At 42.1% G+C, this 27,875-nt stretch overlaps 1 protein-coding gene across 3 annotated transcripts in view; it reads right to left on the reverse strand.

The window, feature by feature from the left end:
* Window positions 1–27,875, reverse strand: part of ASTN2 (astrotactin 2) — a 914,376-nt gene that overhangs the window by 305,907 nt on the left and 580,594 nt on the right. For all 3 annotated transcript variants that reach the window (XM_065878807.1, XM_065878806.1, XM_065878804.1), the window contains 2 exons: window positions 21,954–22,120; window positions 6,526–6,714 (listed from right to left, as the gene is read on the reverse strand). In XM_065878807.1, the coding sequence (XP_065734879.1) occupies window positions 6,526–6,714; window positions 21,954–22,120 (356 nt within the window). The remainder of the gene's footprint in view (window positions 1–6,525; window positions 6,715–21,953; window positions 22,121–27,875) is intronic.

Consider the following 27,875-nt stretch of genomic DNA (forward strand, 5'->3'; position numbering starts at 1 on the left):
AATCCCACATCTTACCCAAGACCGTCCTCTTATGCTGTACAACACGCACATCTGATAAGCAAACCAGACTGTCAAGCGCCTTTCTAGCAAATTTTTCATGAGCACCTTACATTCTTTGTAGGTCATTTGTGAAGGCCTATGAGTAAATGTCTGTGGCTGGTAGAAGAGTCTTCTTTTTGATGAGGCTTTTGCAAAATCCACCACTGTATTCGCTCAGCCCCCATTCCCAAGCAGCTTCTCAGTGCAATTTCTGAGACTCCAGGCTCAATAATAGTTTTTGACCTATATTTATCTAAATCTCTACGATCTATAAGCGAAGTTGACCTTTCCTTCTTATAAAAATGAGGCAGGATGGATAAGGATGGGAGAGGGAGGGAAGTAAAATACAAATGAACAAACAAAACAGCAAATACCACCAACCTCTGATGAGTTTACCTCACTCCAACAGTCTGTGCCAATCCCCCCTTGATCAAGAGTTAAGGGAAGGGAATTCTGAGGGTGATCCTGCATGGGTCATTAAGACCAACACAGTTCACAGGAAGGGATTAGAAACAGCAAAGCCTGACATCATTTACTGCATTTGAGGGCAATTCAGAAGTGAGATCTTTGACTTTTCACATTTGCACAGAACTTGGCATTTTACCAAAGGCTTTTATGTGCATTCATAATCCATCTGAACACAACTCCTAATCCAGAGCTCTCTCCGGGCACCACCCAGTCTCTTAAAACAACCCTTACTCCCTCCTGGGAATAAATTATATTGTGACTTCAGTGTAAACTCTGTGTCCTTCTTTCTCTATCACTTTAGGTCCCTCCTTCAAGCCTTTCATCTTTTCTTTTTTTTTTTTCCTCAATACATATATACATATATGTATATATATACATGTATCTATTCTTTTTCAAATTCTTTTCCCATTTATGTTATCACAGAATATTGGGCAGAGTTCCCTGTGCTATACAGTAGGTCCTTGTTGATTATCTATTTTATATATAGTAGTGTGTATATGTCAATCCCAAACTCCCAATTTATCCCTCTCCCCCTGCCTTTCCCCTTTGTTAACCATAAATTTGTTTTCTAAGTCTGTGAGTCTGTTTCTGTTTTGTAAATAAGTTCATTTTACATATATACAATGGACTATTACTCAGCCATTAAAAAGAATGAAATAATGCCATTTGCAGCACCATGGATAGATGGAGATTATCATACTAAGTGAAGTAAGCCAGACAGAGAAAGACAAATATCATATGGTATTGCTTATATATGGAATCTAAAAAAAACGATACAAGTGAACTTATTTACAGAACAGGACTTTCATCTTTCACTCCTTCCCGACTCCCCTACCTTTCAGCATCTACCTCCTTATCTCTTTAACCCTTGTCACTACTCGGTATCTCTTTAACCCTTTCTGTGCCTGGCGATCCCTCCTTCTGTACTCTGACTCTCAATATCTCCTCCATCCTTGTCTCTCCACATGTCTCAGCTTTGTCCCTCTGACTGCTTCTCCTTATCACTCTCACCCTGCCGCTGTCTTTCTCTGTGTCTCTTACTGTGCTCCACTTCATCTTCCCACACAGTGGATAAGTCCTGGACTCGTCAGCGTCCTAAACGCCTCCACACGTTCCTCTCCCAGAGACAGGCTGCAGCCTACGTGTGGCAACCCGAGGAGATAGCCAGGAATGGGGTCAAGTTCCTGCAGAATCATGTACGTGCAAGTGGGCTTTGCCTAAGATGCCCCCTTCGTTATGAATCTGGCATCCCCAAGACACCTGTGTCGTCACTGTCTGCTGACAGCAGGGATGAAGCAGGTGGTTCGTCTTAGCACACACTAGTATGGGGGTATGGAGAAGTTACATACGTCCCCTGTAACAGAAGCAGAAACCAAGAGAACACTGGTTTGGGAGTCACAAACTCAAACTTCCAGTCTCAGCGGGGCCCCAAATCATGGTGAGCACCGGGCAAGTAATATCCTTTCCTGGGTCTCAGTTTCTCCAGCTATACGATAAGAGGTTAGGTCTGAACTTTGTTAATCTTTAAGTTTGTCCAGCTCAGAGATTTGAAACGTGAGGCTTTTTTTTTTTTTTTTTTTTTTGCGGTACGCGGGCCTCTCACTGTTGTGGCCTCTCCCGTTGCAGAGCATAGGCTCCAGACGTGCAGGCTCAGCGGCCATGGCTCAGGGGCCCAGGCGCTCCACGGCACGTGGGATCTTCCCGGACCGGGGCACGAACCCGTGTCCCCTGCATCGGCAGGCGGACTCTCAACCACCGCGCCACCAGGGAAGCCCACGTGAGGCTTTTTGGAAGCAGAAATCCAGGTTGCTCTTTCAGAGGCTCAAGAGAAGACATGAGAGGCAGACCTGTCTTCTCTCGGCAGTTGCTAGGTGTGGGGATCCAGCTGGGGGCAGGGGGGAGTACAAAGCAGAGTTGTGACTGTCACGCAGCAGATTCTTTAGCTGGGAGAGAGTTTGAAATCCCAGGCCAGGCAGTTGTCAGGAAATGCGGCATATGGGGCTGGTGGGGTGCCTGCTAGCTACTCTGGAGGACTGGACCGGAAATTACTTGCAGGAGGAGAGCAAGGAAGGAGAAGGAGGCGGGAAGTGACAACAGCCTTTGATGCCAAGAACTTTACAGGCCTGCCTTCTGAAACCTGAAGGACAAAGGAGCCGCAGCCTCCCCTTTATCTGGGGCTCAGGAAAGGAGACTTGAAAGAGAAAAATTTAGATTCGTCAGAAGCCATTCGCCTTCCCACAGAGGGAAGTCAATTGCCTTAGCACGTGGCTCCCAGAGGTGACATGGTCTGGGGACAGAAATAATTGCAAAGAAAGCTTAACTGAAGCCAAGGATGAGTGAGCTGAAGTGAAATGGGCTACTCTAATATAATGGTAGTCTGGGGAGTTTCCTACATCTGGAGGCTGTTGTCAAAAGACAACAGTGTGGTCTCTTCACTATACTGCTTTTCCTGAGCAAATCAGGGAAGATCGGCCCTAGCTATTCAGAGACGGCCCAAGATGGAAGGGCTGGGAACAATAAATAGAGTGTTTGAGGCAGAAGGAGGACTCCTGATGGGGCTTAAATTCTGTCTGAGCTTGCAGAGTTCCAGGTCAGCCTTTGAGGAGCCAGGCTCTCCTTACCAACCAGTCTATTGGTAGGGGTAAGGCAAGCATGCTGGACAACCAGGAGATCTGAGTTTATAGGCTAGCTCTGCAATGACTTGCCTTGTGACCTTAGCCAAGTCCCTTCCCCACATGCAAATGAGATCCTGGGATGCCATGAAGTCCCTTCAGGATCTAGCATCTTACTACCCAATTTGTATCCTTCTTTTGGACCAAGCTGATCTTCACACTTGAGAATGGGAACTAGTGCATTTGATCATTTATCACATGCCAGTCACTCTGATAGTTGCTATGAGAAATCAAACTACATAAAACAAGCAATGTTGCCATATTACAGTTACTAGTATCTGATTAAACACTCCTTTTTAAAGATGAGGCAGTAGGACTATGCTTGTCACGGATGGGGCCAGGATTTGGAGCTGGGTCTATCTGGAGATTTTTTTTCCTGTCCCTCCCACTCCCCTCGCTTATCAATATATCTGGGCTTCTGCATGCTCCTTCCTGGACAGGAAAATGCCTTTATAGGTCTTATCTCTCCCAAGAGGCACTGTTCTTTGCCATCACTTCAAACTCCAGTTCATAAACCTCATCCTTTATGAAGCACTTTCTCATTCCTTCTAATTCCTTTCAAAAGTCTTCGTATGGGAACTCTGAAAACCACTGGCATCATTTGGAACATTTCTTTGCAAATTAAGTGTTCACATATTTGTTTTCTAATTGAGTGTGTGTCTTCTTGCAAACTTGTAAATTCCTTTCTTGAAGGCCAGGGACAATTAATGTTTTCCTTTGGATTCCATGCAGCATTATTCTATCCATCATGGTACTCAACTCATAGACTATTAAAACTATAGAAAATCAGGACTGTAGAATATTAGAATTAAAAGTACCTCATCCAGATTGCCCTTAAATTGCTCCGAAGTAGCATTGGCCTTGGCTTGCGCATCTGGGAGTTGGAGGACTCGACTCCGCCATTAAATTGCTATGTGGCTGCCAGTACTTCTATCACCCTTGAATCCTCCCTCAACCTTACCCTTTGCCTGCAACTGTTCCCTGGCCCTTGTCCATTATACCCTTCAAATATCTCCCCAAATCCCCTTTCTCAATTGTGTTCCCATCATCCTGGTTGAAGCCACTAACATTCTCAAGTAGCTTCCACAAGACACCTAATTGACCCCATTCCACTGTCTTCCTTTCCACCCTCATTGCAATCTACTTCCGCACAGCTACCATGAAGTCAAAACATACAATGCAATCATGACATATTCCCCTCTTTTAACCATCTAAGAGTTCTCCTCTTTGCTATTAGAATAAAGACTTTGCCTGCAAGACGCCCATAATCTGTCACTGCTTACCCCTCTGGCTTCACATCCCATATTTACTCAGCTTTAACCACACCACATTCTTCCTCTCCTGAAACCAACCAAGTTCTTTTCCTCCTTAGAATATCTGTCTCTGCTTGAAACCTTTTACAATGCTAGCTCCAACTCATCTTCCAGGTATTAGTTAAATAACACTTCCTCTGCAAGGTAGACTGTGAGCCTTACTGTTTTCTAATCCAATAGATGTACTCCTCCTCCACCACACACACACTCTACTCCAACTAAATTAGATCCCACTGTTAACTGATTACCTGGAACATTGCATCTTTACTTCATAATTCCTGCCACAAATTAAGTACTTAAGATTACACACACACCACCCACCCACCCACACACACACACACACACACACACACACACACACTATATCTAAGCACCACAGGGTCTGAAGCATGGTACCTGGGACATAGCAGGTGCTCAAAGAGCATGTGATAACTACATAGATGAACAGTTTTATGGAATTCACGTTTTCATTCTAGTTCTATAAAATGGGAAGTGATAAGGTATGTTGGATTAGAAGATAAGAGCAGGGCTTTGGAGTCAGCCAGATATACATCTGAATCCTCACTACCCCTCTCAGTAGATGGTGACTTTGAGAAAGTCAGTTTACCTCTCTGGTGTTGACTTTTCAACTGTAAAATGGAGGCCATGGTATCTCAAAGGGTTTTCATTGTGAAGCTAAAATGGTACTCCCCTGGCTCTTTTACTTCCTATAAGGGGGATTTGGGAAAGTCACTTAACACTGCCACTTCTCATCTGTATAAAGGGGATGGCAACAGCCTCTGCTTCACGGGGCCATTGTGAGGATGACATTAAATTAAGGAATGGAAAGTGCTTCGAATGCCCACAGCATGCGCTAAATTCGTGTTAGTGGTTATTATTATTTTTAAAATACTTACCAAAGAGCTTGACATATAGAGTATTTCCTGATAAATAGTAGCCACTCCTACTACAATCACAATTATTATTATTATTTTTACAATTATTATTAGTGAGATGACAGGATGAAGACGAGGATGATTCTAACGGTGATGTTTCTTACCAGTTCTGACTTTTGTTGACATGACCTCAAATGGTAGGGAGAACCCTTCTTTGTGATAATATCCTATTACATTTTTATGCAAAACTGTCTCAAAGTATAGTTGTTTCTTTTTTAAGATAATCATTTCTTATACACGGAACAGTTCTTCTCATGCTGCTACCATCTTATGGCTTTCAGATTTTGAGGCATGAATAAATCCCACCTAAGGCCTTTCTTCTCCAGATAGAACAGCCCCAGTTTCTTCAACTCTCCCAAGAAGACATTCAGAAGTACAATGCATGTCTAATCTTCATAAAATTTGGCCAACCCAGTCCCTCTGTTTATTCTTATGTGAGAGTAGTCTCAATCTTTTAATTTCACATGTACCCCTGTATTTGTTAACAGGGAAAGAGGTCTTTGACATACTGATGAGCAAAAAAAGCAATTCCTAAACAGCTTTACTGAGAGTTGGCATGTTTATGTGTTTGTGTGGTGTGTGTGTGTGTGTGTGTGTGTGTGTGTGTGTGTGTGTGTGTACACTGATACACAGATAGAGAGGGAAAGAGAGAGAGAGGTGTTTTGAGAATGTTCAAGAAAATGTTAATTCTGGCTATTTCTGGGTGATGGAAAATTTATTTTCTCGTTCATTAAATGTCTTTCTTTTTGAACTGCCTGAATAGCCTACATAAGATACTTATTTTTAATAGACGGAAAGATTAATCACATTAGAAATTCCATTAACTGTACTTACAGGATGATTTAAGATTGAATTGCAAATATGTGGATAGAGTTAGAAAATGGGAGGGTGGGATAAATAAAGGATAGGTGAATGGAAAAAGAACTTCAGGGAATGGACTTTGCTGACTGCTGATACTTCATGCACAGGCATTAGTGATTTGGGGGAGATGCTGACCAGTGTAATAGACCTCTATCCCATGGTGCCCATGGCTTCCTCCCCCTGCCCAGATTTTGGGTCAGTGACTTGACGAGTGAAGTGCAGGTGTCTGTCCCATACCTAAAGGTCATCTGGAAGACTTGGCCTTGGTTCACATGCTGCGTCCGGTTGTTGTAACCATGTAGCATCTCTCCAAAGAGGGTGTTGTTGAACTTGGAATCAGGTTTGAGGCACTTGGGGCCCTCGCAGACATCTGAGAGCATTAGGCAGGATTTTCCATCAGGAGCCAGCTTGAACTCCTCCACACAACTGCATGATAAAACAGGGCCAAGAGTTAGCTCGCATGCTGAATGCCCCCATCGGGGGTGACCTAAAATCAAGGCCTCCTTTGCCTGCAAAACAGGTCAGAATTTAGGAATGCATACAGCTATTCTGGCTGGAATCTATCTAGGGCACAGGTGTCTAGAGAGAAGCACATTAATCCTGCAAATTGGTAAATTCAAGGAAAGTCATCTGTGACATTTTGGAGGAGTTGAGGGGGACGTCAGAGAGCACATCCATACACAAAGCAAATTTAAAAACTGTTTTCCATGAACACACAAACCTTAAAAAGCACGAGAGACCAATTCACAGGGAATTACCAACTAGCTTCTCAAACCAGAACCTATTTCCAGTGTATCTGCTGGCCAAGGTTGAAGACTGTAGCAAAAACAAGGTTTTTATTGCCCTTGTAGCTCAGAGGTGATCCTTCCAGGACCATGGACAGCACATGGGGGAGTGGGCAGGGGGGCAGCAGCCACAGCTTCTGTTCAATTAGCAATGTTAGCAGCCTCTGTTGGTCTCTAACTACCTAATCCTGACAGCGGAAGGGCCCTTGACACGCCTTTGAAACTGGGATGGGCTCCACGATGGCCCAAACAGGCATGTGAATGGGGTGTGGAAAAAATATTTGCAATTTGGGATGTTTACAGTGGGAAAGAAATCTCTTAGAGAGGCATGGGGGGAAAAGAGAAAGCAGAGGTCCTAGCCTATGAGAAAATCAATTCAGAAACTGAAATTCTGTGAATGTCTATCTGTTCATGGTCCTTTGCTAGGCACTGAGGGTAGGGTGCACATAAGAAATAAGACATACAAGAGAACAGGTTGAACGATTGAAGATAGCTGTAAAATGTCATCTTTGTTCCTTGTGACATATGTGAACCAGGCAAGTCATTTTACATCTTTGGTCTCCAGTTTCCTCATCTGTAAAAGGGGGTAGACACTACTATCCTACATTAATCCACTAGGCTGCTATGAGGTTCCATGATACACTGACTGCATAAACAGTTAGAAATTAAAGTGTACTTAACAAAATAAATATAGAGAGGTTGTAATGGTGGCAATGGTGGTATTTACTTATTGAGCATATGCTACTGACTAGGCACTTTGTATGTTTATTTTCTAACCACGAAAAAGGTAGTATCATCATTCCTGCTTTACAGAGAGCAACAGGAAGAGCCATGAAATAAAGCATGTCACACCACGAGTTAGTGGCAAAGCTGGTGTTCAGTATCAGGGCTGTCTAGCAACAAAGGTAACTTTTCCCTCACTTGTCTTTTCCAAATACAGTTGTCCTTATTTGCATCACATGACCCTGGTTACACTATGCTAATTGGAGTCAGCAGAAAGTAGTCAGTCTCCTATCGGCCTTTCTCCCATGGGATGAAGTGAAGATCTATTGAATCTGACTGCAAAAAGGCTCATGTGGGAGAAGGGAGGGGCTCTGTGACATGGTTTGGGAAGAAAGTGTACCCAGTCTGCAGGAACCACTAGCTGATGCTAGAGACACAGAACCCAACTGAAGGCAGGAAGTAGGCAGGCAGAGCTGAAAACATGACCCAAGATCACTCCTATTGAAAACTCAGGAACACCTTACGTCTGAAGCAGGCTGTCACTCTGTCCTTGTTTTCCTCTAATTCCCAGTGTATTGCATAGGTGCACCGACTGTCTTTCCAATGTTTACATGCTCCTGCCCAAAGTACAGTGGAAAGTTCTTGGAAGGAGGGCTATCTTGGTACCTTGGTCAAGTCTATCCTGTCTTCTTTTTGCATCTATTAAATACATGCAACTCTCCCTTCATAAAGTTGCAGTACAGATAATGTGAGTTATATAAATGTGCAGAGTATATGGTAAGTTCTCAATAAAGTATAGTTCCATCCATTTATTCCAAAAGGTTCCTAGCAAATACGAGAAATGATATACTGGGTAGAGCTCACCCTCTTCTCTCTCTCCCTCCCCCCACCCGCCTCTCTCACACATACACATACATACACACACACACACGTGTACACCTATGAATGAATACATTGTTGTTGTAAAAGATTAGATAGTATCAAAGTCTATAGAGTAAAACAGAGAAGTTCTTCATTTCTCACTCCACTCCACACATATCCTTACTTCCTGTTCCAGCGGTCATCATTGTTAATAATTATGTATTCTTGTAGGGATTTTTACTGCATTTAGAGATCTACTATATATATATTACACTTTTTATAATATAATATATTATTTTAATATCATATATATTTTAAAATTATAATTTTTCATAAACTCATAAACAGAATTACCCTATACATTGTTGTGAGATATGCATTTGTACCTAATTTCTTGGAGATCTTTTCAAATCAGTATACATACAGATCAATCTTCTTAATGACTGTTTGGCATTGTGCAGTATGAATGCACCATAATGATTTTACCTAATCTTTATTGATGGGCATTTTGGTTGTTTATAGCTGTTTGTTATTACAAATGGTGCCACAGTGAAGAATTTTGCACATATATCACTATGCATGTGTGTGTTTCTATAAAACAGATTTTTGTTTTTTACCGTCTTTAGTGGAGCATAATTGCTTTACAATGGTGTGTCAGTTTCTGCTTTATAACAAAGTGAATCAGCTATACATATACATACATCCCCATATCTCCTCCCTCTTGCCTCTCCCTCCCACCCTCCCTATCCCAGCTCTCTAGGTGGTCACAAAGCACCGAGCTGATCTCCCTGTGCTATGCGGCTGCTTCCCACTAGCTATCTATTTTACGTTTGGTAGTGTACATATGTCCATGCCACTCTCTCACTTTGTCCCAGCTTACCTTTCCCCCTCCCTGTGTCCTCAAGTCCATTCTCTATGTCTGCGTCTTTATTCCTGTCCTGTTCCTAGGTTCTTCAGAACCTTTTTTTTTTTATTCCATATATATGTGTTAGTATACAGTATTTATTTTTCTCTTTCTGACTTACTTCACTCTGTATGACAGACTCTAGGTCCATCCACCTCACTACAAATAAGTCAATTTTGTTTCTTTTTATGGCTGAGTAATATTCCATTGTATATATGTGCCACACCTTCTTTATCCATTCATCTGTCGACGGTCACTTAGGTTGCTTCCATGTCCTGGCTATTGTAAATAGAGCTGCAATGAACATTGTGGTACATGACTCTTTTTGAATTATGGTGTTCTCAGGGTATATGCCCAGTAGTGGGATTGCTGGGTCATATGGTAGTTCTACTTTTAGTTTTTTGAGGAACCTCCATACTGTTCTCCATAGTGGCTGTATCAATTTACATTCTTACCAACAGTGCAAGAGGGTTCCCTTTTCTCCACACCCTCTCCAGCATTTATTGTTTGTAGATTTTTTGATGATGGCCATTCTGACTGGTGTGAGGTGATACCTCACTGTAGCTTTGATCTGCATTTCTCTAATTATGAGTGATGTTGAGCATCCTTTCATATGTTTGTTGGCAGTCTGTATATCTTCTCTGGAGAAATGTCTATTTAGGTCTCCTGCCCATTTTTGGATTGGGTTGTTTGTTTTTTGATATTGAGCTGCATGAGCTGCTTGTAAATTTTGGAGATTAATCCTTTGTCAGTTGCTTCATTTGCAAATATTTTGTCCCATTCTGGAGGTTGTCTTTTCTGGAGGAACCTTCCAAAAGGTTCCTAGCAAATACGTCTAGGAACGTTTGTCTTTTCATCTTGTTTATGTTCTCCTTTGCTGTGCAAAAGCTTTGAAGTTTCCTTAGGTCCCATTTGTTTATTTTTGTTTTTATTTCCATTTCTCTAGGAGGTGGGTCTAAAAGGGTCTTTCTGTGATTTATGTCATAGAGTGTTCTGCCTATGCTTTCCTCTGAGAGTTTGATAGTGTCTGGCCTTACATTTAGGTCTTTAATCCATTTTGAGTTTATTTTTTAGAAAACAGATTCTTAAAAGAGGGATTGCTAGATCAATGTTTTATGAATTTTTAAATTTTGATAGATCTACTAAATGGCTATCTGTAGAGGCACTGCCAGTTTACAATCCTATCACTGATGAATGACAGAACTCATTTCTCCACATCTGTCACGTTCATTATTGCCAATCTGGGATGTCAAAAATTCATCATTTTTGTTTGGTTTTGCATTTCCCTGATTACTGGTGAGGTTCATCTTTTCATGCTATGGTCATTTGTATTTCTCATTATCCATCCATGTTTTGTGAGACTTGTCTTTTTCCTTATTGGTTTATATATGTTTTGCACATTTTCTCAGTAATTATCTTTCACCTTCCAAAATTTCTTCCAGTCTGTACTTGCATTTTAATATTGCTTTTGATGTCTTATAACCTCTTTATCCTGGTCCTTTATTGCTTTTGAATTTTGTGTGATGCTTAGGAAGCCACAAAGATGCTAAAAAAACCCAATCTTTCTTTATATTCTTGTAGTATTTATATAGTTTTTTCATCTTTGGTTATTTAATCTGTGTGGCATTTATTTTTGTGCATGGTGGGAGTGGTTATTTTAACTTAATTATTTTTAAAATGGGTAGATGAGTATCTGAAGGAGCCATCCCTTCCCTAAGTAGTTTGAAATGCCTTTTTGTCATGTATTAAATCCTTATATGTACCACATATACATAGTTGGAAATTTTATTTAATTATCTATATATTCCTGCAATAATTCAGCACTATTTTCATTAATAGAGTTTTATGGCATGTTTTGAATGTAGCAAGGTAAGTCTTCTCCCTGTCAAGAACACTAATTTCCTATTTCAAAATTTCCTCACTGTTCTTACTCATTTTTCCCTTCAGATAAAGTTTAGAGTTGTTTTGTCAAATTTCATGTAAAACTTTAGTGGAATTTTGGGTTGTCTAAATTGAATTTGTAGACTAAATGGGGGAAAGTTGTTCATTTTTTTTTCCTGTAAGACATACGCATTGAGAGTCAACTCTGTGGTGAGCACCGTTGACAACTGTGGCAGAGATGATATCTTATGTTCACCACACTGGATCCTCTTTGTGGACACCCTGTAGACTACGCATCTAAGCTGCCTTTGCAGTTGGGTTTAAGGGACCATGTGAAGGGATTCTGAGAGATGGAATCTGTGTTGCTGTGATATAAGTCACTGCAGATCCAGCCCTTACAAACATGTTGCATGACTCTCAAGCTCTCTCTTCCCTTGCTATGGCAAGCTTGGAGATCACGTGTTCCAGATCAATACTGCAGGATGGAAGAATGCTGCCTCAATTACAATGGACCTTGTGTGAACCAGAAATCAACTTTTGTGTACAATCTCCTGGTTTGGGAGGCTTCACTTGTTACAGCAACATAGCCTATCTTATCCTGACTGATTGATACAGCATCTTTACAGTTCGGAGTCTTCTAATTCTGAAACATAGTTTGCATCTCCATTTAGCAAGTGTTCTTTTAAAACCTTCACTGAAGTTTTAGACTTTAGGTCATAAAAATATTGCACATATCTGGTGGGGGTTTATTCATAGGTATTTATGCAATGCACTATGGTAGAGGTTACAAGCAGGTGCTTAGGATCCAGACCACAATAGTCCAAATCCAGATTCCACCATTTTTTGCTGTGTGACCCTGGACAAAATGCTTAACCTCTCTGTACTTCCTTTGCTTATCTATGAAGAAGTTCCCACCGCACAGAGCCACTGTGAAGATTAAATGAGTTGTGTCTGAAATATAGCGTGCACAAGGATATAGTAGAGTGACAGCTTCTATTATTACAGTATTTTCCACTTGAGGAATATGATCAGTTTTCACATTTGTTTTCCCTTATGTTTTCTAGTTAGTTATTGCTGATATTGAGGAAAGTTATTCTTGATTTTTGAAAGTTGATTTTTCATCCTACCACAGAAGGAGCCCATCAGTTCTAATACATCAACCAGATGAATGAGTATATATTTGGCCAGTTTGGGTATTCAGGTTATGCTAGGATTATGGAATAAATTAGAAAACTGTCCTTTATTTTCTTTCTCTGGATCAGTTTACATAAGATAGAGGTTCTCCGTTCCTTGATGATTTGGTAAGACCTGCATATAAAATCACCTGGGCTTGATGTCTTCTTTTTAATTGTAGACATTTAGCTCTCTTATCACTTTATAATATTTGGCTATTTAGATTTTCTACAGCATCATGACTCAAACTTGGTAATTTATATTTTCTAAGGAAATAATGCATTTTATCAAGACTTTTAAATTTATTGGCATAAATTTGCACACAGTCTTCTCATTAAATTTGTTTTATCTTCTGTGCTTCTATGGTTATGCCCCTAGCTCATTACTAATGTGTTTGTGTTCTCTCTCTCTCCTTCGAAGAAGCTTTTGCATTTTATTGGCAAGGCTCCTTTTTTTTTCTATTTCATTTATTTCAGCTTTTACTTGTATTAATTCCTTCCTGCTGCTCTCTCTGAGTTTGTTTTATAACTCTTTTTCTGGCTTCTGGAGTTGAATGTTTCATTTGTTTATTTTCGGTCTTTCTTTCTTCTTAGTAAATGTCATGGAGCTTCTGACTACTGCTTTGCCTCTATTCCATGAGTCTGATATGCAGCTTTCCAGCTCCTGCTCATTGCTAAAGAGGTGAGCATTTAAGTTTGATTTTATTTACCCAAGTGTTATTTAGAAGGTTGCTTTTTGTAATTCCCAAATATATAGATTCATATGCTAGACAGATTGCTGCTAATATCTAATATTATCACATTCTAGTCTGAGAATGTAGCTTGTATAATTTCTACTTTGGTGAATTTATTGACATTCCAGGCCCCCTTACCTAAAGGAGGCACAAAATGTCAAGTTCAGATTCTGGATCTAATTAAAGCTGTGATCAAATAGAGGCTGTACCACTTCCCAGCTGTGTGACCCTGATCAAGTCTGTTAACTACCCTAGGCCTCAGTGTCGTTATCGATGAAATGGGGATAATAATAATCCTTATCATAGGGCTGATGTGAGAATTAGAGGTAACTTACATAAAGGATAAAATAGTATCTATGATGTAGTGGCCAATTAACGCATCAGCTACTGTGATTATGCTAGTATTACCTATGATTGCTGCTTAATCTATTAGCCAATTTACACTTCCCAGAGAATGTACATTTACTTCCAGTGGTTCTCAGATCTTAGCTGCTGGCCTCTTTCTAGATCCAGATTTCTTAAAGCCAACAGAGTTACCCTTTTCTGATTTTTTTTTTTTTTTTTTGCAGTCCGCGGGCCTCTCACTGTTGTGGCCTCTCCTGTTGCGGAGCACAGGCTCCGGATGCGCAGGCTCAGCGGCTATGGCTTACGGGCCCAGCCGCTCCGCGGCATGTGGGATCTTCCCGGACCGGGGCACTAACCCGCGTCCCCCCGCATCGGCAGGCGGACTCTCAACCACTGCGCCACCAGGGAAGCCCTAAGTTAAGAATTTTGAGATGGGACAATTATTCTGGATTACCTGGGTGGACTCAATGTAATCAAAAGGGTCCTTATAGGAGCATATGAGGTAGAGAAGAGTGACAGGATCAGAGAAGGAGATATAACTTGGAAGCAGAGGAAAGAGATACACAGACAAGCAGACACAGAGACTATGTCTCCGGCCTTGAAGTTCTGCCGATGCCTAGATTTTAGAACTTCTGCCCTCCAGAACCATAAAATAGTAAATATGTATTGTTTTAAGGTACTAAGTTTGTGGTAATGCATTGCGGAAGCACTAGGAAACTAATATACAACCTTCACAAGGAGCTGTTGCTCCCATTTTCAGATGAGAAAACTGAAGTTTAGAGAAGTGAAGTGACTTGCCCATGGAGATATACCTTGGCGATAGTGGTGCTAGGAATTAAACCTGGAGTTCCTGTTTCAAGAAGTGTGTATATGAATGTGTGTGTATGACTTTAGCCATATTACAACTGTAGGTGCATGGTGATTTTCTTTTGCCTGGGGGTGAGAAAAGACTGTGGCTCAGCACGAGAGGAAGGAAGGGAGATAAAAGGCCGGGTTCGCTTAGTAAGACCCTTAGAGATGTAGGAGGAGAGAGAGGGAGAGGGAGAGAGCGAGAGAGAGAGAGCGAGAGAGAGAGAGAGAGAGAGAGAGAGAGAGAAAGAGGAGAGAGAGAACCCATAAATGCAAATGATCCTTTGAGTTTTAAAACGTGAGCAACTCTTTCCCCCAAGACACCTCAGGGTACAGGATGGTTTATGCAAAGGTCTATTTAGTTGTTGGTTTCTATTTTTCTCTTTAATCTTATTTTTGTACCATGCGACATAATTATACAGCTCCTTTAGAACATTCTGTCGTCTGGGAGATTTTCTTACAGAAATTCTAAAGAGTGTAGGCTCACAGGAAACCAGCCAAGATCTGCATGAAACTATATTTATACATATGCCAAAATGAAAAACATAAAATAAAATAAGTACAGAGATACAAACTGGGCATTTTAGCTGAAGGCAGTGAATGTGTTACCCTGAACACACCCATCACATTACAGAGAATACTAGAATTGGATGGGGATTCAGAACCCGTACCACAAAATCTTATACATTTTTAGCCAAGAGCATGTTTTATTTAATCCTTACAGCAATGTCATGAGATGGGTACTTTCATTCTGACATTGCCACCAAGGACCCTGAGGTTTGGCATTTTAAATCCCTTGACCAAGATCACACAAGCGCTTTGGAAAAGCCAGGACCTGGACTTGGATCTTCTTCCTCCAAATCTAGGGCTCCTTCCACTTTAGCACAAATGACTGCTTCCAATCTGCTTGTTCTTCAAAAAAACGGAAACTGGGGCCTAAGAGAAATGGCATTTACACACATTCTCAAGGCAGGGTATTTAGTTATTTATTCACGTATTTACCTGCGCATTCATTCATTCATTCCTCAATGGCTATAGAATCAATACAATTATGTAATGACATGCATAGACTAGAAACTTTTTTTTAAATGGGGAAGGGAATCAAATCCCAGAAAAAACAAAAAAAGAATAGAGCAAAGTTAAGGGTAAGAAGAGCTCAAGAAACTACATACCACATGGACTTGGACTAAGGTTAGGGATGAATCTTAGCATCTACCACCAAGGCAAGAGAGAAGCAGGCGTTTTCTCAGCTTTGCTGTTCCTGACACCTGTAAGAAATCCTACTCTGGGGTCAATCAGGACCAGGGCCCTCTGTGACCTAGCAGTTAAGGCCTTCAGCCACATGGACCCCACTAATGTTTCTCATGAAAGTTCTCAGGACTGTCCCAACATTGACCAGCATGAAGATTAGTAAAACTCTTGTCAGAGTGGCCTACGTCTACAGGTTTCACTCAAGGGAAAAAATTAGAGTTTCTAGAAAAGCCATTTTGAAGGTAACATACTCAAGAGTATTCTTCAGAAAAGAAGGAAGGAGAGGAAAAGGAAGGGAAGGGAAGGGAATGCCATGGAGAACCTTGGGCTCAATTATATAAAATATTTTATCTACTCTAAGACCCTCAACACCTATAAGAAACACTAGCATTTCACCTAACACTAAGAAAGAAAAAACAATTTTTAATTAAACTCTGTCAAACCATCGATAGTAAAATACATCCTAACTTCAAAAATGTTAAAATGTGGAAAAATCTGGGCACATTAGAACCAACAAAATATGATATGTTTGAGCACTGCAGGACTTAGAGCTTTTATTATCCTCAGGTACCCTGTGAACCTTCAAGAGATAGTTCTAGAGGGCAGACTTTCCATATGGGCTTGACCACTGGAACGTCCCTTTTTCTGTCTTTGAGCATCTCATGGAACTAATGTTTCACAGGACCCACATATGAAAACACCTGTCTGAATGAATGGCTGGACTTTGCGTGCTTCCATCAGTTGTCTGTGAATATGTCTCGCACCTGAGCTCTTGCAAATGTTTCAAACAGCTGAGAGTGCAAGGTTGTACTTTTGTGACAAGGAGCTGGCCAGTGCACGTTCTATGTCCACTCTGAGCGGTAAAGCCCCATCTTTCCATCAGCAGTCGGAGAGGTCAGAGGTCAGGCCTAGCCTAAAATTTGAAACTACAACCAAAACAAGTGCGTGAGTGAATATCCCCCATACCTCTGCAACTAGTTACTGACAACGAAAGTTAAAAATCACTGTCTGCATTCTCTAGGTCAGTGTTTTCCATTATTGGAGCCAACTTCAGCTTTGGCAATGAAAATAAGAGGCTTCCAGTTAACAATGCTATTAAACACATGTATTTATCTCCTCTCCCTCCTAAAATCACATAAAAATGACATTAAACAGATAGCCTAGCAAGGACTATTGAGGCTGGATGTGCTCTTTGAGTCCATATTTTTACATACATTTTCACTGCACTTTAAAGTAAATTATATTTAAGTATATTCAATATATTCAGATTAGAATAGAGTAGTCTGGGACATCTCCTATCCCAATTTCACCTCCTCACTGGCTGTGAGACCCTTCTGGGCCTCAGTTTTCTCCTCTAAATGACGTGAGAAAGACTGAAACTTCAAAACTGTTGATGGCATTGTTCACTACTTCTTACATAGGAATATATAGGAAATATCTCTCTTAGCAAATTATGTCAGGAAAAGGAGTACATCCTCTGGAAAACAAAACAAAGCAAAGCAAAAACCCCAAAACTGCAAACTTCCTCTTCTCAAGCAAGGACAACTCTATAATCCACCACTTTTTTTCCTGCTTACTTTGGTTGCCAAGACAAACAGCGCTAAATCTATCTCACATTGAGTAATTCTCCCATTTCAGGCTCCTGAAACCATTTTCTCCCTTTCCCTTTCTCTCCTTACAAATGGCCCTGATCCGTCCTGTCATATCTTTATATTATCCATTTTTTATAGGTTGGATTCATGTGGATAATATTAACTTCTCTTGGAAGAATGCGCGGTATATGCTGTAAACACATGTACAAATGAAACAAACTTGGTTGCTAGGTAACTTGTGTAGGTCTTGGAGAGAAGAAATGCTTCCTCACCCGTAAGATTCATTCTAAATGTTTCATCTTAGTATACAATGACCTTTTCAACCTATCTCAAATCCACCTGCTTCTCTTATACTGTTACGTGTAGTCTATCAACATCAATCAGGACCAAGTGAGGCTCAAACATCTGTCCTCAGAGTCCACTTTGCCCCTGGTGGGCAAGGACTTGTACTCAATGCTTCTTTGCATTCTTATCGCCCCACAAAAGACCAGGCACAGAGTTGGGGCAGCAAATCTTAGGTGGATGAATTCTTTAATTCGACAGTTATGGCTTTGAAAAAGTCCTTGGGCAAGCAGTGATAACGGGGACACACAGGTGATTAAGACCTAGTCCCTGCTCATGAGGAGTTTGCAGTGTGACAAGGACCAGACAGGAAAGCAGGTAAGTCAACACAGCAGTGGGGCTGCGACAGTGAGAAGCATGGGGTGGGGGGCTGTGTAACTCCAGAGAAAGGATGCTTTACTCAGTTTTGAGGAACTTGACCTGACTAGGGCTGGCAACCAGAACAGCCAGCCAGCGGTCCAGTCTGCAAGAGGTGTCAAGATTTCACTGGGATAAATTAGAATTGGAGACAAAATGTCAATGGCCCTTCCCTGGTAAGAAGGCCCTATGGGTAGAAAAGAAAAAACAAAAAAAAACAAACTAACATAAGACAAGAAAAACAGTCTTTCCTATAAATATTAAGATTTGATAAATATTAAGCCAACATTTAAATGGTATCCATTTGAAAGGGCAAGGCATTATATACCCAGCTCCACGGTAACTACACATCTCACTTTTGGACTTCTCTTGGGACTCAGAGAAGACTGGCTGAAGAAGGTTAAGATCTATACCAAGACTTGAAGATGAAACAGAGCATTCAAGCTAAAGGGCCACGGACAAATGGGGGGTAGTGGGGGGAAGAGAGGAGGAGAAGCAGAGGAAACAATGCTGAACACTCCAGAAGCTGAAGCCAAGATGCCTAATTCAGGAATAGGGATGTAACTGGAAATACAGCTGAAAAGGCCAGACTGCGAACAACTTCCTTAGCCGTGTCAATTGAGGAACTTAATTTCACAATTATTAATTGAGCACCTACTACGTGTCAGGTACTGTTCTAATGTGCTGGAGATAGAACAGGAAACAGGACATACAATTCAGTCATTGGAGGATTAAATGAGATGGCTTTATACCTATCAGACTAATTATAGCCACCATTTGGTGACTGCTTACACGTGCTGGCCTCTATGCACATGTGATTTCAATTAACCCTCACAATGCTGCTGCAATCACATCTGATTCTACATGAAACAAGAGTCTCAGAGATGTTTAGTGATTTGCTCAAAACCACATGGCCGGGAGTGGCCAGAGGCCAGGAGTGATATCAGATCTGTTTTGACTAATACTGGAGCCCCGTGGACTGGGTTTCTAGCTCGACGCCCCTATTTATTTAGCTGTGTGACCTTGAGCAAGTCACTGAGCCCCTCTGTGCCTGGTTTTCTTGACAGTAAATCGAGATCATAATACTAGTACCTCCCTTGTAGAGTTGGTATGAGAATTCAACGGGCTAATGTCATCAAAGTACTTAGCACAGACATGGCATGTAGGAAGTGCTTAATAAGTGTTAGCTGCTATTATTAACCTGCCTGCAAATAGGTTTATTAAACCTGTGCTACCCAGGAAACTCTCAGAAAAGGCACAGAGCTCTGAGCAAGTGGACAATGTCCCCTGGAGGAGGGTTTGTTTTCCTTGTTTAATTCAGCAGCTTGCCACTTCTCTAGACCAACTTTCACACAAGTACCTGCTAATGGTTTTGTTTACACTGCTTCTAACAAGTGTGGCTAACTTCTCATTTGCATCCTTAATAGACAATTTTCAAAGCATGTTGACATTGCAGCTGGTTTAAGGAGACCTGAGTTTTATTCTCGTTTTTTTTGTCCTGTTTATCAGCATTTGGACGAGCTTCAACAGCTCATAGCACCCTCTCCCAATTCAGTCTAATTTAAAACTTTAAGAGACCTTTCTGGGTAGGGAAGGTTAGTTTGTCCGTGTCTCACAGACCCGGAAACTAAGAGGTTGAGCACCTCAGGTCACTGAGCAAGTGGAGGGCTGTTGTCATTACTATCACTCACTGTAGCTATTTTATTTAACAAATACAAACTAGTGCTAACTCTGTGCAGGGCACTGTTCCAAAGGACTTTAGAAATATTAATGTAAACTGTGATGCAATTAATGTAATGCATTTAATCCTCATAGCAACTCTATAGAGAGATGCTATTATCATCTTTTCTACAGATGAGAAAACTGAGGCATAGAGATGTTAAGTACCCTGCTTAAGGTCACACAGCGAGGTGGTAAGCTACATTACCAGCCGTGTGACCCTGGGCACATTACTTAACCTGAACGGAGTAATAAATGTACTTTGCAATCTTCACAAACATCAGCATGTTAATGTAGATATTATTAAAATTTTAGAGATGGAGAAATTGAAGTTCAGGGGTCCTGAGAGCTGCCTGATGTTTAAGAGAAAGTTAGAGGGGCTTCCCTGGTGGCGCAGTGGTTGAGAGTCCGCCTGCCGATGCAGGGGACACGGGTTCGTGCCCCGGTCCGGGAGGATCCCACGTGCCGTGGAGCGGCTGGGCCCGTGAGCCGTGGCCCCTGAGCCTGTGCTCCGCAACGGGAGAGGCCACAACAGTGAGAGGCCCGCGTACCACAAAAAAAAATAAACCCAAAAAAAAAAAAAAAAAAAAAAAAAAAGAGAAAGTTAGAGGTAGAGTTAGGATTAGAACCCAAGTCTACTGATTCCCCTGGACTGCTGCAGTGGGCTAGGGATGAACGGTGGTGACAGTTTCTAAGTCAAAATCCATTACTGTCGTTGCCCCTGCTGTTACTACAATTTGCAACAGAAGGACACTTCTCCCCCCAAGTGCAATAACAATGATAAGAACACAGCTGATTTACTATTCAAGTCTCAGATTTAAGCCCACGCATAATTTACTCAACACCGCCCTGCAGTCACTTAAACTGAGGAGAGACCCTATAAGTTCACGTCTGCATACAATACTTTATTTCTTATTTATCTGACTGATACATATCTAGGGCCTCTGGCAAGTTGCTTTAACAACTGCTCAAGGGCGCCTGCAGCACCCAGTGTAACTGGGGCTGGGGTGGGGAGACCCTGAAATAAGCCCCAGAAGGAAAACCAGACCCCATGGACTAGAACCATGCAGGTAAAGTTAATTTTCTGTTAAACTGAGATTAAACCCATACACATTCCCCCACCTCCTCTTTCGTAATACGTAGGACTGAAAAATTTGTTTACACTTTATTCTGCTTTTCTATCTTAGTAAAGCACTGAGCACCCTTCAATGACCAACCATCTTGCACAAGCAAAGAATTATTTTTCTGAGTCAAAAAATGAGCAAATTTTCTAATATGAAGGCATCATCAGAAAGGGAACGAAGAGAAGAAAAAAGGCTGCCATTTTCTTGAGTGACTGCTGAGGACCAAATGCTATGCTAGAAGCTCTCCATGGCAGAGGTAACTCCCACTGCAGACTTTTTCAACAAGGAGAACAAGATAAATTGGAACAACTATTAGGCGTCGTTGTCGAAGATATCATTTCACAAGTCGTCAAACTGCAGCCCAGAGAGGGACAGTGACTTGTCCCAGGTCACCCAGCAAGTTGGTCTTAACGTGACCCCCTCTTTCAGTCTCATACTAAGTTTAAAACTCAGCTGATTTCTTAGCATGAGCGAGAACTCTGAGCTTTGCCTGCATTGTTTCTTTTCCACCTCAGCTCCCCCAATTAATTATCATTATTGATAGGGGCATTAGGACAAAGAGGGGGTAACCTCTGAACTTGGCACTGCTTAATCCCTGCAGAAAGAAAGTTGAAAGCCCAGGCTAAGCCCGTGTTCTTAAGCACCACACCTGCTGGTTTCTCAGGGACACCTTCACGGTGCCTGCTTTTGTCTCCAAAATACACTGACCGTGGCTACAGGGTGATGCAGAAGGGGCAAGAGACTTTTGCAGAAAAAAATCCTGACCCTAGGATGTAGCCTGAGCAAGGATTCCATTTGTCATAACCACTAATCAATTATTTATTTTTCTTCTTCCATTCTTCTTTTCAATCCCCAACCAAAGGTTATATTGTTGCCTTTTTCCTCTTGGGCTGAAAAAGCAGAGGAAGAAAGGCCATTTCATTGAAGGTCAGTCCCAGCTGGGCCAGGCTGTAGTTCCTGATCTTTTTCCTGCATCCCTCCCACTGCTGTGAAGGGAGAGGCCGGGCCTCGGGGACAGAGACTCACCCGCAGAACATGAAGATGGTGCTGGAGGTGGCATCGTAGGGCAAAGGCAGTGTTTGCTGCAGGCACAGCTGCTCGCAGCCACCGTTGAAGCCATCAGAGCAGTCGATGCCTTTGGAGTGATCATAGCAGCCGGAGCCGTCCTTCATGGGCCTCAGCTCCTCAGGGCACTGCTCAGAGAGACAGCAACAGGGTGGTTACAGCTGAAGAAGTGGAGGGTCTCATCACGCCCTCTCCTCCCACCTTCTGAAAAGGGGCAGGTGTCGGGACTGTAGAGACAGGTTCAAAGTCTCATTTGACCACCTAATAGCTGTGTGGCCTTGGATAAATTCCTTTACCTCTCTGAACCTCAGTGTGCCCACCTGTAAAATGGAGCTTTTGTCGATATCTATCTTGTAAAATTATGAGAATGAAGGGAGATAGTGTGTGCAAAGTACTTAGAACTCTGTGGCTTGTATGGCAACCACACAGCAAAAGTGAGCTGCTATGAATACTAATACCGCTGGGATCATCATCATTATTGTGTTTATTATTATTGTCCAATAGGGTCACCATGGGAGGCGGCCAGATATATTTTAAAGAGCTTTTACCAATATGAGTTTAAGTTCCAGATCTTTCCCTTCTCCCTGTGTGATCTGGGGCAAGTTACTCACCCTCTCTGAGCTTCAACTTCCTTATCTGTTAAACGAGCCTAGCACCTGCATCTGTGGATTTGTTGTCAAGCTTAAGCTGGACCACAGGGGCTGCATAACTTACTTCAGAATTTGGCATGAAATTTGGTACTCATCAAATGTGAGTTCTCTTCCTTCCTGTCTTGAATGTGTCACCTCTTCTCCATCCTAGTACCTGAAGTCCTAAATGAGACTCCTGCATCTTCACAAAGGCCTCCTACACAGTCTGCTGGCCTGCAGTCTGGCCTGCTGTATACCATCCTCCTAATGGTCTCCAGAGTGATATTTCTAAGTAGCATCACTCCCCAGCTTAAATAAATAAATGAATTCTAAACAACAACAAAGCGAATCTTCCTAAAGCTGACAGCCAAGGTCCTCTGCAGATGATATCAAACCCTCTGCCAGGCCATGTGAACTTTCCTCCAGGTAACCAAACGGGTTGCCCTCTGGTCCCTTAAAAGCTCAACAATTCCAACCTTGAGTGACCTCAGTCGAATGCTCTTCTGGTGTGCCCAGCTAAGGGTGTACCTGCTAAGTGCTCCGTAAATGGAAGCTCTTATACCCTCGGTAGAACCACCTAGTTATTTAATTTAGTTTCCCATCATTTGATGAGGCTGAGCTCATCTCCAGTCCAGCAGATGGAGAAGAAGTTCCAATTCTCCTGCGTTTGGGAGAGAAAATGAGGTACTAGGTTTTAATTTCAGTCACCCTGCTGACATTTCCTGTCCACCAAGATTAACACCCAGAGCCTGGCCCTCCTCATCTATCACTGGACATCGCTGATTAAAACGCCCTCCCAACGTTCCTCTCCTCTCCTCCCAACCAGCTCCCTCTTCCCCTCCCCAAGCCGTCATCCTGAACAACATCAATAACAAAACACACACCTCAAAATTAATTTACAAAAACCACAATAACCAAAAAAGGTCATCTCTCTTAGAAATTAAATTTTGCCTAAGAAGAATTCATAATTACAGATGCACGAGAGAGTTCTTCAAGACATTTGAGACTGGCGCCAGGAAGGGTGACAGAGAGAGTTGGTTATAAATGGCCTTTGTCAAGCTGCAGAAAGGTTATAAAACTGGCTACATTTTGTGCTTAAAAAGAAAAATCAATTTTCTATGGGAGTGAAGTGCTGTACATATTAATACAAGCTTAGAGGAGGCCCCTGCTTGTCTCAGAACATTCACTGTCAGACAGAAAGGCACCTAGTCATGGGGTCATTGGGAGCTGTGTGCTGGTACCTGGGGCTGGGTCATCTGTCTGCAGAGATGTAGGGGTGAGTGCTGGAAGGAAGGGCTGACCTTCTCACCAGGTAACAGGAGATATCTGGGGCGGGGTATTACTCACAGTTCTTTCCACCCCCCACTGATTCCCTACCACTTTTATTCTTTAAAACAATATGTTCTATATTCCAGGCATAATCTAAACACTGTATCTAATTTAACGTAGTTAATCCTTATGGCAAACCTATGAGGTGGTGTGGCAGGGCTAATAATGGCTCCCAAAGATACGTCCCCATCTTAACCCTCGGAACCTGTGAATGTTACCTTCTATGGTAACGTTATTTTGCAGATGTAATTATATTAAAGCTCTTGAGATGAGGAGACTAATGGGGATTATCTATCTAGGTAGCTCTAAATGCTGTCACAAATGTCCTTATAAAAAAGAGGCACAGAGAGATTACACACATGCAAAGGACCACATGGGGATAGAGCGCAGATTGGAGCGATGTGGCCACAAGTCACCAAGTGCTGCAGCCACCAGAAGCTGGAGAGACAAGGATGCTTTCTCCCCTGGAGCCCTTTGAGGGAGGAAGACCCTGTTGACAATCTTGATTTCAGATTTCTGGCCTCCAGAACCTTGAGAAAATACATTTCTATTTTCTTAAACCACCCAGTTTGCTAAGCCACTCCTAAATTTCTAATCTTTAAAAATGGTGTGAGGGTCTTCCCTGGTGGCGCAGTGGTTGAGAGTCCACCTGCCGATGTAGGGGACACGGGTTCGTGCTCCGGTCCGGGAAGATCCCACATGCTGCGGAGCGGCTGGGCCCCTGAGCCATGGCCATTGAGCCTGCGCGTCCGGAGCCTGTGCTCCGCAACGGGAGAGGCCACAACAGTGAGAGGCCTGCGTACCGCAAAAAAGAAAAAAAAAAAATGGTGTGAGATAATAAATGCTTTTTGTTTTAAGATGCCCAATTTGGGTATAATCTGTTACACAGCAAAAGATAACTAATACAGTGAGATAAATGTAACAAGTGCTTCGCACAGTGTTTGGCAAATGGTAGCTGCCGTTCTGGGTATGATTAAGAAGCTTAGGATCTAGTTTGAGAAATGAGAAATACATGTATCCGTCAGACAGAGCACTAGTTACAAAGCAAACATGAAGAAGCACAGTATAACTTGAATGGGAAAATGGAAATTCTGCAAATGTGATTGGGGAATATTGGAGTAGGCAGGCTTGGGTCGGGGATATCTTCTTAGAGGAAAGAGATGAATGTCATTGGGGCAAAACGGAGATTCTGGTGTACTAGAGAGAGGAAGATCAGAACTCTTCTCAGGTACACCACTCACCCGCCCGGTGACCTTGAACCTAATTGGGCCTCAGCTTTTCTTCCTTAAATGGAGGCAACACCTTGAAGACGGGACCAGTAGGACTGATGTTAGTCTTGAATTGCACACAGGCCTTTGACACTGAGCATCTAGGCAAGTGCTTCACCTCAAAGACAGCCTCAGGCTTCTCATCTGTAAGACGGAAATAAGAATGCCTCTCTGGGAGGCATTTCTGGTGACCCTATGAGAAAACAACCTAAAGAATCTGGCTCTGGGGCTTCCCTGGTGGCACAGTGGTTGAGAGTCCGCCTGCCGATGCGGGGGACGCGGGTTTGTGCCCGGGTCCGGGAAGATCCCACATGCCGCGGAGCGGCTGGGTCCGTGAGCCATGGCCGCTGAGCCTGCGCATCTGGAGCCTGTGCTCCGCAACGGGAGAGGCCACAACAGTGAGAGGCCTGTGTACCGCAAAAAAAACAAAAAACAAAAAACAAAAAACCCAAGAATCTGGCTCAGAACCTGGCACACAATAGGCACTCAATAAATGAAGGATAAATGAATGGGTAAGTGGAACAAATGATAAATGAATGAACCCATTCCCTCCCATAAAACCTAACTGGCACTATCCGTTTATCTTTTCTTTCTCATCCATATGAGTCCTTCTTTGGACCATTTAACAAATGTATATTGAACATCTACTCAGTGCTAAGCAAGGATGCTGGGTGCTGGACATGCAGGAGTAAAGAAGACAAGCAAGACCCTGCTCTCATGGGGCTTAAATTCTAGGGAGAAGACAAATAATTAACAAGAAGTAAAATGATTATTTCATAGAGTAAAAAGGTACAACAAAAGTGCAACATGATAAAAAGTGAACGGGGATAAAGGAGGCATACATTCAGCACTTGAACTAAGCCTGAACAATAAGTGGAATCTCCCAGGTGAGTATAAGTGGGAAGAGTTACCCAAGAAGGAACAGCACGTATCAAAGTCCTGAGGCAGGAACAGTGTTGGCCTGTCCATGGAACAGAGGAAGCCAATGCAGCTGAAGCTCTGTGAGACAGGGGGAAGCAATGTTGGTACAAGGCAAGGGGTGAGACGTAGAAAGTGACCAAATCACTTAAGCCAAGAAGTTGGCACACTATGGCCTGCAGGCCAAATCCAGTTAGAGGCCTGTGCTTTTTTTTTTTTTTAGTTATATATATATATTACTATTTTGAGATGCTTATAATAGATTCACATGCAACTGTAAGAAATAATACAATACAGAGAGATCCAGAGTGTTACCAGTTTTCCTCAATAGTAATATCTTGCAAAACTATATCAAAATATGACAACCAGGGTATATACATTGATAATCAAGATACAAAACGTTTCCATCACTACATAGATTCCTCTTCTTGCCTTTTTAAAGCCATACTCACTGCTCACTTGACTCCCTTCCTTAATACTTGGCAACCACTAATATGCTCTCCATTTCTATAATGTTGTCATTTCAAGAATGTTACATAAATAAAACCATACAGTTTGTGACCTGTTAGGGTTTTTTTCACTTAGCATAATTCTCATATTCATCCAGGTGTCTTCATGTATCAATATTTAGCTCCTTTTATATAGTTTAACTGTTTGCCTGATGAAGGACATGTGGGTTGTTTCCAGTTCTTGGCTATTATGAATAATGTTGCTACAAACGTGAGTGTGCAAGTTTTTGTGTGGACATACATTTTCATGTCTCTGGGGAAAAAAAAAAAGCCATGGAGTATAATTTCCGGGTTGTACGGTCGTTACATGTTTAATATTTTTAGGAAGCTGCCAAACGTTTTCAGGGCGGTTGTACTATTTTAAATCCCCACCAGCAAAACATGAGCGATCCAGTTTCTCCACATCCTCATCAGCATTTGATGTCGTCAATATTTTTCATTTTATTTACACATCCTGACAGGTGTGTAATAATACCTCCACTGTGTTTTTTCACTCATTCATTCATTTATTTTTGGCTGTGGTGGGTCTTCGTTGCTGTGCGTGGGCTTTCTTTAGTTGCGTCAAGTGGGGGCTACTCTTCGTTGAGGTGTGCAGACTTCTCACCGCGGCAGTTTCTCTTGTTGCGGAGCACAGGCTCTAGGCGCGCGGGCTTCGGTAGTTGTGGCATGCAGGCTCTACAGTGCAGGCTCTAGAGCGCAGGTGTGGCGCACGGGCTTAGTTGCTCTGCGGCACGTGGGATCTTCCCGGACCAGGGCTCGAACCGGTGTCCCCTGCATTGGCAGGCGGATTCCTAACCACTGTGCCATCAGGGAAGCCCATCCACTGTGGTTTTAATTTGTATGTCTCTAATCGTTAACGATGCTGAACATCTTTTGTGTTTATTTTCCACCTTTATATCGTTTTCAGTGAGATGTCTCTCAGTGTCTTTTTTTCATTTTCTAATTGGATTGTTTGTTTTTAATTGTTAAGGTTTGGAAGTTCTTTATATAGTCTAGACACTAGACTTTTGTCAAATATGCAGTTTGCAAATATTTTCTCTCCCACTCTGTAATTTGTCTTCTCATCTTTTTCAACTGAGCTTTCACAGAGCAAATGTTTCTAATTTTGATGAAATCCAAGTTATTTTCTCTTTTATGTATCATAAAATCTATATCTTGGAATCTAAGAACTCTTTGCCAAGCTCAAATCTCAAATATTTTCTCGTGTGTGTGTATGTGTGTGTTCTAGAA

Source organism: Phocoena phocoena, chromosome 6, assembly GCF_963924675.1.
Source record: "Phocoena phocoena chromosome 6, mPhoPho1.1, whole genome shotgun sequence".
NCBI lineage: Eukaryota > Metazoa > Chordata > Mammalia > Artiodactyla > Phocoenidae > Phocoena > Phocoena phocoena.